We start from the raw sequence: 12,650 nt of genomic DNA on the forward strand, positions 1-12,650 counted from the left end.
TTCCATGTCAGTAAATCAACATAAACAAAATTGGTTTAATAAATTTATTGTTTTTTCCAAAATCTTCACAGAAAGTTATGGAACAAATCTTAGCTATCGGCAGCACGTTCCTGGGCCCTAAGGAAGCTGGCCTTCTTTTGAGCCACCCGATCTTTCTTCTGGGCAAGAGACAATTTGGGACGGTTCCACCTGTGCAGCAAAGAGTTTGGTGTTATTGCCAATCAGTAAAATAAACCTGACAAGTGTGAGCTACTGTCACTCTAACAATTCAATTTGTTGGGTGCCAAAGCACCGTTCTCTAAGAGAACCCACATTGCCATCCAAATCCATGCAGCACCAGTGCTCACAATTACTTACACAGGGCAGTCTGGAGCAGTTCAATTTACAAGGTACTACATGCTAAAGTTAAACCAACAACACTGTAGGTTTCATCAACGTAATCTCCAAAAGAAGCGGATTATGAAAATACAGTCTGCTGCCTTCCATACACAAATTCTACCTGTGCTTGACATTTTAGAGAAGGGCAAATATTTCAACCAAGTATCGCAAGACGATACTCACTCCCCTTTCCCTAAGCAAATCATACATTCATAAACTATATGACTACATTTGTACTGCAAAAGATGCTGAATGGTCTGAGGATACCAAACGCAGTAGGAGCGGAGGCCACTGTTAGCCATTTGTAAGATACTGTGTCAGCATGACGCCCAAGACACTTCCTATTGCTGTACTTATGAATTAGTGTATATCAGAGAAACATGCAAGGTAACAGAATAGATGCTTTTCAAGTAACATCTGTTAAATGCACTTTCCAGTAATAACTAAAAAATGCCAGATCCCTTATGTTACTCTCTGTTTTAGACACTGAGAAGGAGTGGTCCACAGATCACCACTATTGCTCTCTATTGCACAGGGACCTCTTCTGCACATGTGTGTGCGGAATCCATCGTACCTTTTCTTTTTGACTTCTCTCTTGGGTTTCTTTTCATGGACTGGATTCTCGCGTATTCCAGCATGGGCTTTTTTATACATTTCTTCCATCTGAAAACACCGTAACATGTGCAAATCATTTAGCAAGTCTGTGTTATAGAAAATGTAATGGATTTCTGGACAGAAAGCTTTTATAGTAAACTCAAGAGATAATCTTTCCTCACCAACCCACTTCAAATGTATTCAAAAACAGGGTGCAGAACCAATCCAAGAATAATGCAGTGCAGAATAATCAGCATGCTGGATTTTCCTCCAACTTTTTCAATATACCACAGGCCTGAAGCTAGAAGACCTTTCATACATGTTAAAAAGGAAAGGCAGTTTTTTAATTTACCAACACAGGCATCACAAATGTATGCCAACTGAAGAGCCAGGATTAAATTTTCATTGATAAACCAAATAAAGTGTGAAATAGCCTGAAGTCACGATCTGAAGCCAATCTGCATAACCCACCACTGCAGCAGCAAAGTTATCAAGAGTGTAATAACCAATTTGGCCAACAGTATTATTATTATTATTATTATTATTATTATTATTAGTAGTAGTAGTAGTAGTAGTAGTAGTAGTAATAGTAGTAGTAGTACAGTAAACCTTTATTAGGCATAAATAATTCTACATACAGTATGTGCGTTTCATAAACAACAATACAACAAGGCATCCAATACACTAAGTTAGGATAAATTATACACAAACTTTCTGGAGACCTATTGTGATATCCATATGTTAATTAAAGCTGATATAAACAACTTCTCATGAGCCTCAGACATTAAATCAATGTAATTTAGATGATTTAATACATCGAGGGACACATTTTAGTACCGTCTTTGAGATATTACTTCCGCTAGATATGTAGCGACCCTAAAGGTTATCTCAGAAGATGCATCACTGAGTAAATACTTCACTACATAAGCCGAAGGCAAATTTGTTTTATCTTTGATAATCGGGGTTATATAGTGACTACGTAGTGCAGGGTGAAGCTGACATTCTAGGAGGATAGGCTGTATTGTATCCACGGCATTTACAGAGCATGGGCATCGTCTGTCAGCAAATAAAACACCTTGAAATCTCCCGATTGTAACTTTGGAAGGAAAGGGATTTACTCTGGCAAGCATAAATGCTCTGCGACGAGATGGACTGTCGAGACTACAGAGGTATTTTGCTATCTTCCCATGTAGTATGGGTAGGTTTAGAAAGTCTGGAGAGCATACTGCAGGTTGTACTGGGTGAAGGGACTGAAATTCCATATCAACCAGTCTTTGGCTGAGCAATCTAAATATATATTCCTCGCTAAGAGGTTCGGGAAATTCCAAAGAGAATCCTAGAGTTCTTATTTTGGATTCGATATGGAACAACCAGGATATGCTCAGTCGGTCAGATTTAAAATAGGAGAATAACGAACTTTCCTTTACCCTAAAGAATATTTTTAGCCAAAATTTAAAAAGCATAATCCAAGCTTTCGTTTCAATAGAGTGTATACCCAGTTCTGCATAGATCACCCTATTTGGGACACATTTTGGAACACCCAAGATTTTCCTGTAAAAGGAGGACTGTATTTTCTCAATATTAGAGTCAAACTCCTGTAGCCAAAGTTGCGAACCATACAGAAGGGATGAAATTATTTTTGCTTCAAATATTCTTACAGCAGCTGGAACAATTTGGTTACCTTTGGTGTAAAAGAATTGTGTAATTAAGGAAGCTGAGGAACTAGCAGTTCTAATTACTTTTGCTTTTTGTTTGGACCATTATCAAGAGTGTAATAACCAATTTGGCCAACAGTATTATTATTATTATTATTATTATTATTATTATTATTATTATTATTATTATTATTATTATTATATTTATAAACCGCCCTCCCCCAAAGGGCTCAGGGCGGTGGAGAGCCAGTGTGGTGTAGTAATTAAGGTGTTATACTAGGGCTTGGGAAATCCATGTTCAAATCCCCATTCGCACCAGGGAAGCTTGCTGGATTATTTTGCACCAGTCTAACACACTCAGTTTTTACCCTGACAAGTATTTGGATGGAAGACCTCCAAGGAATACCAGGGTTGTGACACAGAAGCAGGCAATTACAAACCAGCTCTGAATGTTTCTTGCCTTGGAAAAAAAAAGACAATTTCACTACAAGTCAGCTGTCACTTAATGTCCAGAAAAAAAGAGACGCTCCCGATTTCCCCATTGCTCCATCCTCTTTATATACTGAGAATGGAGGCACAGATCAGGGGAACAGGAACGCTGCAGCTGCCAACTGCAGAAAAAAATGTGGCCCAACAACTATCATACATTTTCTCCTGAAGAATGAAAGAATCTTAACTACACATTTTAATTGTCCCAGCAACTGTTAGCTGAAGTGTCTGGCTAGCTTAATAAGCTTTGCACTTCTGTATCAATGCCGCATACAAATACTATGATCAACTGCTAGTACTTCCTTCCTCCAAGGCTACTAGCAAGGCTGGATTTGGGCTTGGTTCCTCCAGTGCAATGAACAGTAAATTGGTGAGATCATCACACTGCTTGCAAATATACCTCTAAATTGTCATCAATTTCCTGACTGCTTGTAAAGCAGTTTTTGCTGCAACATGTGACGTGCATTTTAGTATTTTTCGTCAATTGTCTTCCATATTGTTAACAAAGGGATTTTCCTTTGTTAACAGTGAAAACCTTTTGTGTTCCTATTATTAGATGAGAGAGGTTTAGCAACAGAGGTGCTGAGAACTTACCTGACCACTACAGTCATCTTCTGAGGAGCCTTCTGAAATGAAGGGAAGCAAACCCAGGAGGGTGAAGGCCTTCTCAAGAATGGCACTAAAACTCTGAAACTTTCTCTCAAGGGAGACTGTCTGTCCCCTTCCGTCACCACTTTCTGGCAGTGGGTGAAAACTTTAGTTTCATGTTCCCTCAGTGATTCCTTCTTCCTGCTCTATGTTTTAATTTCTGACTTTTATAGTTTTATTCATGTAGGTTAGATTAGGTTTTAATAATGTGTTTTGTTTAAATTACTTTCATTAAGTGTTTTTATTACATATGTCTTGAAATTGTTAGCCACCATGGTGGTCCTGATGAGGGCAGAAATATGAGGATTAAGTATGTAAAGAAACAACTAGGGCCTTTGCTAACAGCACAAAATACAATTTAAGAGAGAGTCTAAGATGTTGCAGGAAGGAGGAATTTACACATCAGGAAACTGGTGGGCAAATGGAGTGATGTTCACCCAGTGCCCACCAAGGGACCATATACTTACTTAACAGGCTGTGCTGAATGTTGCAATTTTAGCATTAATAGCATCCAGGGGCAGAATTTTTACAATAAATTAACAAATATGAATACAGACTTGGAACATAGATACCTGACCTCAGTTCTTAATGAGCCACAGAGATCACTCATTTACGTTTTCTTATACAATACAGATTCTAACTAGGACCTGTTTTGAATTCCACCCACAATTAATGAACATCTTACCATGTCGGGCGTCACGTTGTTCTTTACATATTTGGAGAACTGTTTTTTATATGCATCTTCGTCCTCTTCCATCAAATAACGCATATAATCTGCAACGTTCTGGCCCATGATGTGCTTGCGGTGGACCTCTGCGTTAAATTCTTTGCTCTCTGAGTCATAGCCAGGGAAACGCTTGGTACTGTGAAGGGGAAGTGGAGAAAGCTTCAGTAAATTGTGGGAAGAGACTGTAGAGAACAGCCATCTCCTACTTTTCCCCCAAGCTAACAGCTTGGATCACAAGCCTCAGCCACCATCAGTCCCGTCTTGAAACACCAACATCCATCATACACATACCAAGGACCAACTACAGCATGCTCAGGCAGTGGGATATCATCACACAGTAGCCGAGTTAAAGAGAAACAAAAGGGTAGACTATTTATGCAGCCCTACACTTTATGCCTGTATTCTGGCTTTTTTTTTTTACCAAAGTGTACAGCTCTTACAGAATACAACCAGACTCAAGACTTTATGGCACCAAACTGCATCTATAAGCAAGTTCTACAAATAGGTTTTTAACTAAACTGGATAAACGGAGACTTGCACTTCCCTGAGGTGTTATCTGAACAACGGAAAAAGACTACCTGTGTGGGATTGACAGGCCACCATCCACAGCTCCTTTGAGAGCCCCAAAGACCTTGTTCCCAGTGGTAGTTCGAGCCAGACCTGCATCCAAGTAGCACGTAAAGGCACCAGGTTGACCATCCACACTTTCCACATTATATTCATCACCAGTTACTTCAACTTGGCCTTCATAGGTCTTGTCAAGGCCAAATTTGTTCAGCAGCTGCAAAAGAAATTATTTCCAACAAGTCTGGGACTTTGCAGAAAGAGCTATAGATGTTTCAGTGCAAAGTTTCTACACTGCATGAGACACAACAAGAAAGCAGATCAAAACCTCTCTTAACAGCCAACTGTGATTGGTTGGAAGAAAAACGAGAACAAACTCCAAGTTTTTCGAATCCAAGCATGGAAGAAAGTTCACCTTTACAGAAACTAATAAATATTCTAGAAAGTAGCCATATACAGGGCATCAAAAACATCCTTTGTGACAACATAAACATTTTAGGATTCTTGAGTGCCCCACTGCCTGTAAATTTCCCAGCCCTAATTTGTGGTGATTAGTGAAGCAGGAGATTGTTAAACAGGCATAGGATATACCTTGTGAGGCTACCTAGTTTTTACCATTTTCAGTGAGCCTCACCCTCTGCCAGTATGGCAGTATTAAGCTGTTCATCGAATGAAGCTTGCTACAATTCCCCTCTAGGGTACACAACACCAAGGACTACAAGGAAAGAATACTATCTTAGGGGCTACAGAGAAGTGCAGCCTCCCACTGAGCAAATCCCATTTTTGCTTTAAGAACTGATTGTACTATCAGAGAAATATTTAGCAGTTGCTACACTGCAGCAACAGGAACTATTTCTAAATGTGAAGTTTTGCACCCTTCCCTACTAACACAGTGTTTATTTCTTGGTCAATTTATTTGTACAATGTGCTGGCTTGATACATACAAGCAATGTATTTACACTTGGCAGCATTTAACAAGGCAGAAACTATCTATTTTCAACTTCCATTTCTCTAAGGCAGCATTATGAAAATGCTAACATCAGCAAGACTGTGTTTAACCGTCATATCCCACTTTGCGTCCCATCGGAGGTTCAACAGATACATACCCTGCGGGCCAGCAGCAGGCCCGTGCAATAAGCAGCAGCATAGTTGGTCAAGCCTACTTTCACACCGTACTTTGGCAGCTCGTGAGCATATGCGGCACAGACAATCATGTCACCTTCAATTCTGGCATATGCGATCTGACAACAAAAGCACTGTTAGTGTTGCAAATCCCAATTCACAGTGATATTCAACCCCGTATTACCTGCTAAGCAAGAGGTTTCCCACCAAACCTAGCACACCTAGCTGAAAGAAAGGTTACCACAATTCCTATACCAAACGATCATTCCTCAGGTTAGTCCAAAAATTCACAGTCAATCCACTCAGGGAAAAAAAATGTTCCTCTCACCAAGGGATCAACACAGCGATTTGTAAATATAAGGAGACTCACATTTTCTGTACTTCTGCAATCTGACTTACAGTGGACAGTGTGTACCGTTAGTACTGGGAATTGATTTTGTAGACAAAAGTAGTAAGCAGCCATGATGGTCCACAGCAAAATCCCAAAACACAAGTTACGTGATGCCTCTTAGTAAGGCCAACCAAAATAATACAGTGTGCAAGCTTCTGAGTTCTCCAGAAATTATCAGACCAGGTGTTTCTAAAGAACTCTGCAGAATGCTTGGCTGGTTTCATGGGCCTGACTGGGGTCAGATAAATGGATAAAATCAATAGCTGACTGAATGTGGCTCCAATGTCAAATGGAATGTATATCCCTTACAATGTCCAGAGTGAAGGAAAACTGTAGTACTCCCTATATTAACGATACTGGAGATTAATCTTAGTTGAGTACTAAGTAGAGTCCATTATCAGCCAAAGTATAGTTACCCCTCCTCCCACAAAAACATATATATTGTGCTTCCCTGATCCCAAAGTAGCCTTGAAATCAGTTTTCAACACTATTTGATAACTACTCTTCCCTGCTTTTTGATTATGCCCATTCTGAATCACCACCTTCTACCCCACTGTTTGGGGTTTTTGAAATTCAGCCTGAAGGATATTTTGGGGAAAATCTAAATCTTAGTGACTTCTTTGGAATATTCTATTCATCCTTTATTTTAAGCATCCCACCATAACTACCCCAAAGCACGGGAGTGATCACTGAGCAAAAATCCTTGCCAAAATCCTTCATCTGCTCAGCCCCACCCACATCAACATTGCAAGAGCATCTACCTTTCCCCAGCCATGACAGCTCCCGCTTCCTTCTGCTATCGTTGTGGCAGTTTCTAATGTGTTAAAGCACAGCTCTGCAGAAGATTGAACATGCAGCCTCTCCTAAGACTAAAGATCAAAAGCTCAGACAGTAGACATGTGCAGATATGAGCACATGGAGCTGCAATAGTGCTGCACCTGATTTCTCCAACACTAAGGAAAAGAGGGAGATGCTGCCTGTTACTCAGCTGTCTCCTGTGCAGCTCGACAGGCAGCAACATTTCTCATAGTTGCGGAAGGCACAGAAGCACTGCTTCGAACAATTCTGTGCCACAACATAATATAGGACATCCCTCTCCCATTTAAGATAAGCATAATGTTGTGTCTGTACTCCAGATCTGGCACCACCAGGGACATTCGTGGTTCTAATTAAACCAGATAATAAGACATGTGCCAAAAATGCACATTTTGTTAAACAACACAAACGAATCAAGATCATCCTTGGCACAAGCAGTTTAATGATCGCAAGTCCCCAAAAGTAACGTTTACAGTTTTTCAAATATCTATTTTGCAAATATCTTCCTGACTTCCTCAAGTAGGTGTGCATAATTATACAACACCACAACCTCAATAGAGGATGGAAAAACCTGTCGTTTCAGAAATCACTTACGCCAGCTTAAACATGTTACTCAGAATGACACTTGAAAACACACCTATAGCTCCGTAATGAACTCAGTAAAGGGACATATACTCTATGAACCAACTGCTCTTGGTTTCAAAAGAAGCTATCAGGGACCCAGTTTGGGACAGCCACACAGAATTGTGTTAGTGACTCTATCAGTCCTTTCACAAAGCTACAACTTTCATGGTTCATTTGACTGGAGCACTGAGTTTCAGATTTGAAACAGGCTTATTATTCACTGCGCAGGATTGCCCTAAGGGCCGTGATAACTAGTGGATTAAACTTTCAAACAGGAGCCTTTGCAACAGTCTAATGCAAAAGACAATATCTAATCAATTTCCTGACTGTGCACTTAGCTTGTTTTTCAGACATCTCTCTTAAATGGAAACAGAATGCGAAGAGCAACAAGAAGATGCTATGCAGAGTTATAAAGGATTAATTCTGACTCTGCTCCCTCAGCATTTTCTGAAGACAGGTAGTTCTTTTTTCCCTAGTGAAAACTATGCACACTTTTTTCAATCACATCATGTGCCAAGGAAACTCCAGCAATCTGACATCAGTACAGAAAGTGTCTAAGTTGCATCAGAAAATAAGTAGTACAACATAGAGCTCAGTGTTGGCTTATCAGAGTAACAATATATTTTTATTTATTTATTTATTTATTTATTTATTTATTTATTTATTTATTTATTTATTTATTTAATTTTTTGAACTTTTATACCGCCCCATCCCCGAGGGGCTCTGGCCGGTGTACAGCATAAAAGGAAACAATATAAGCAGTAAAAACATTTAAAAGCAGCGATGACCATAAAACATTTCTAATAAATATAATAAGTTACAGTAAAATAGGTGGCATTCAGCAGTCTACTATTATGGTTCCCTCCCCTCTCCTAAAGGGGGAAGGGATGGCGTCCTATATTCCAGTCTAAAAATTCCCTCCCCCTTCTAAAAAAGGGAGGAGTGGCGAGTCTGAGATGGCAGCTGGCCCAGATGTCGGGGGCCGGGGAGGGGGCACCATCAACGGCTGGTTCCTCCAAAGGCCCGGCGGAACAGCTCCGTCTTACAGGCCCTGCGGAACTCGCCAAGGTCCCGCAGGGCCCGGACAGTTGGAGGAAGAGCGTTCCACCAGGCCGGGGCCAGAGCCGTAAAGGCTCTGGCCCGTGTGGAGGCCAGCCGTATCGCCGAGGGGCCAGGACTTACTCCCTAGACTTACTCTAAAGGTCTCATTGTGGATAGAACACTGACAGTAGTTCCTCAAACACATAATTGATGAGACCTTCATTTCAGCTACCAATACCATCTAAAATCTGCTTCATGTCTTACAGAACTCCTACATGGAAAGCATTTATGTGAAGACTGATGCAGCCCATGACAGGATGGTGAACGATAGAACAGTGACCTTACCTGGCAAATTATATCTCTGTTGGTGACACGTACAATCATCCTGTATTTAGGAGTGTTGTACTTGTTTTTGTCTTGGATCACCAAACGTTTCCGAGCATAATAATCAGTTTTTCCCTCTGAAAGACAAAGGTACCAGAGCATATTGAGGAACTATAGATTCAGGTCTTCATCTAGTTAAATAGACTAAGAGCTTGCAAAACAAAATGCAAACCATACCTCTCCTTCTTCTGAATTTCACTTGATACCTCTTGAAGTAGGCCTTATTCTTGACAACTTTGACGAACCCCTGGATCAGATAGAACACAAAAGTGTCAATATCAAAGCCATATTCCTGAACAGGGAAAATTAAATGTGACACAAAGCTTTTGATACAGACATTTTTTAGACTAGGGTGTTGTGGGTTTTCCGGATTGTATGGCCGTGTTCCAGTAGCATTCTCACCTGCCTGCATCTGTGGCTGGCAGGCGAAACGTCAGGAGAGAATGCTACTGGAACACGGCCTACAACCTGGAAAACCCACAACACCCTAGTGCCGTGGTGGCGAACCTTTGGCACTCCAGATGTTATGGACTACAATTCCCATCAGCCCCTGCCAGCATGGCCAATTGTCCATGCTGGCAGAGGCTGATGGGAATTGTAGTCCATAACATCTGGAGTGCCAAAGGTTCGCCACCACTGCCCTAGTGATTCCAGCCGTGAAAGCCTTCGACAATACATTTTTTTAGACGTTTGGTCTTAAAACTCATATGCTCAATTGGATACACCTATTCACTGCTACAACACTGGAAATAATCCAAAACACTGAATTTCACATGGAGCCAAACCAGACTTCCATTTTTTTTGTTAACAACATATTTGTACTCCAAAATCCATAAACGTTTAATGAGCTGTCTGTATTTATAAACCTCTATTGCAGGAACACATTTTCCTAACACAAGCATAACTCCCCGAACAGCTCAAAAGCGCTGATGTCAAGGATGAGGTAATTAGTTAATGCTAGCTCACAAGGGACCAAATGGTGGGAAATCTATAACAAATCAACAGCCTAGAAATCAGTTATGCGCTCAGCCACTGGAAGAAAAGACGGGGGGGCGGGGGTTGCCATTCTATAAAGTGTCTTCCATGCTTCTGAAAAGTATCACACACTCTACCTTCCACGTAAGGCAGGTAGCTTGAAGGTAAGGAATATCACTTTCCAGCCTGCAGCTGTCATTTGTAGGCTATCTCATTTGAGTACATTCATGCTGGCGTTAGCTTTGTGTTGCATTTACTTCTAGACAGCATAACAACATTCACACTAGAGCAAACCATCTTGACATGACAGCTGAAGCCTATTTCCAAGAGACTTTTGAACATCCTATAGTGGCAAACCCAACTTTTACCAGCAATGAGCTGGTACACTCAGCAATGAGCCCCTCTGTAATTCTGACTTTGCAATCGGGTGTTTGTAATTAGCCTCCATAAACCATTCTGTATTTTTGAGGAAAGCATACATTAAAAAATATAATGTGTGAATAGGCATCAAAGTGAATTTTTAATAGATTGCAAAGCACATAACTTTTACGTGTCACAAGACCGCAAACCAAGAAACCTGTGTAATTCTCACTCCTCCCCAAAACCAAGATGTCTTACAGTGTCAGCATTCATAGGCTTGCAAGAAATCCGTCCATTAAGTCTTTTAACGCTCCTTTCTATTTTCCTTGAAACAGCTCAACACAACTACCCTTCTGAACTTTCTAAAAGGTGACAGAAATTTAACATAATTGACATCATGGCTACAGAAGGCCTTAGTAATAGGGGCCTGAAATGCCCTCAGGCCGGGGAAAGCCCAATTTAGCCCACCCATTACGTCTACCCACCTCTCTCTTTCCAAAGCACAAAGACAAGCTAGGCTGCCGGCCTGTGTGCCCGACTGGAGCCACTCTCAAGACCCCCACTTTCAGGCCCTGCACTCTCTGCTTCTCCAAATGTCAAGGGGAGCCCTATTTGGGGTGGGCTGGGATTGAAAGAACAGGGGCAGCAACAGAGGAGTCCGGAAGCGGGCAAAGTCCAAGAACCAACTCTGGGCATAAACACGTGGGCGAGGAGGTGGCCGGCCATTCTCCTTGCAAGAGCAGTGGCTACAAGCACTCAGCGCAGCCATTAGGCCACGCTGGAAGCGGCTTCCGCAGCCAAGCCAGTCGCTTCCCAATCCGACCGCATCCGACCGGCTGGAGACATTAAGAAGCCGGCAGCGGCGCCCAGACGCCAAGCCGCCTCTTTTCTTCCCGTCCCGGCCGGTTTCGACCCGGTACTGACCATGGTTCTCGGTTCGATCCGCTTCCGCTTGAGGCCGAGGGCCGCTCAGCGAAACGTCTGCAGCACTTAAAGCTGGAGGAAAAGGCCGCAACCCCTGCGCAGGCGCGACACGTCACTTGCCTGACAACGAGACGGCCATCCGCAAGAGAGGCTCTGCCGGAAGAGGCTGCTGCCCCGCAGAGGCTTGGAGGAGAGCGATCCGCCGATCCGTGTTGGTGCATTCTCTCCTGCTGGGCGGCTGGTTGGACGTCATTGCTTTTAGCGGACAGCTGACTTCTGCCAGCTAGCAGCGTCTCGTTTTAAGCAGCTTCAATGCAAATAGGCGCGTTCCTCGTTAAATCTGCAGCTTTCAAATAACCAAGACTAACGAAATCACTGTGGTGTAATCGTGCCTGAGCCAGAGCCTGCTGATTTATTTATTCACTCATCCATCCACTTACACCCCCACCTTCCTTCGCTCTCCATGTAAACACTTAAAAGCAAAGCCTTTATTGGCATAAATAGAACAACAACACACAGCAAACAATTAAAACTTAACCTTCTGTAAACACTCGAAGCTGCCACTAGTCTGTCAAAGCAAGTGTTGCCCATTCTGACTGGCAAGCTTTCTCAAGAACCAGAGGAAGAGATCTTTTAACATCACAGGCTACAGGATCCCTTTTGCTGGCGATGCCAGAGATTTATCTTTGTTTCTTATGCATGTCCTACGCCGCTCCCCAAGGAGACACAGGTGTGCATACACAACTAATGGAGTGAGTTTTGATTCACAAAAGTAAATGTAGGGAACAGCATCCATCCTCTAATAGTCTTGCTAAATTCAGTGATTAGAATACTTTAGGAATTGTCAATGTAGTGGTTAGGATTTGGGAGCCTCTGCCATAAACGCTTGCTGGGGACCATATGGCAGTCACATTCTTTCAGTCTAGTCTACCTCAGAGGGTTGTCAAGGGGATACAGT

At 42.0% G+C, this 12,650-nt stretch overlaps 1 protein-coding gene and 1 non-coding gene across 2 annotated transcripts; both read right to left on the reverse strand.

Annotated features, from left to right (window-relative positions):
- Nucleotides 1-30: 30 nt before the first annotated feature.
- RPL5 (ribosomal protein L5) lies at nt 31-11,825 on the reverse strand. Its single transcript, XM_048496515.1, has 8 exons — nt 11,693-11,825; nt 9,611-9,680; nt 9,395-9,510; nt 6,162-6,296; nt 5,070-5,272; nt 4,450-4,627; nt 953-1,041; nt 31-189 (listed from the first exon to the last, which is right to left on the reverse strand). The coding sequence occupies exons 1-8, from the start codon at nt 11,693-11,695 to the stop codon at nt 90-92; spliced, it is 894 nt and encodes a 297-aa protein (XP_048352472.1). The 5' UTR covers nt 11,696-11,825; the 3' UTR covers nt 31-89.
- On the reverse strand, nt 4,735-4,830 carry LOC125434074. The gene has a single exon (XR_007244717.1). It is a non-coding gene; the product is annotated as a small nucleolar RNA SNORD21 (small nucleolar RNA).
- Nucleotides 11,826-12,650: the final 825 nt, after the last annotated feature.

Source organism: Sphaerodactylus townsendi, linkage group LG05 (genome assembly GCF_021028975.2).
Source record: "Sphaerodactylus townsendi isolate TG3544 linkage group LG05, MPM_Stown_v2.3, whole genome shotgun sequence".
Taxonomy (NCBI): Eukaryota; Metazoa; Chordata; class Lepidosauria; order Squamata; family Sphaerodactylidae; genus Sphaerodactylus; species Sphaerodactylus townsendi.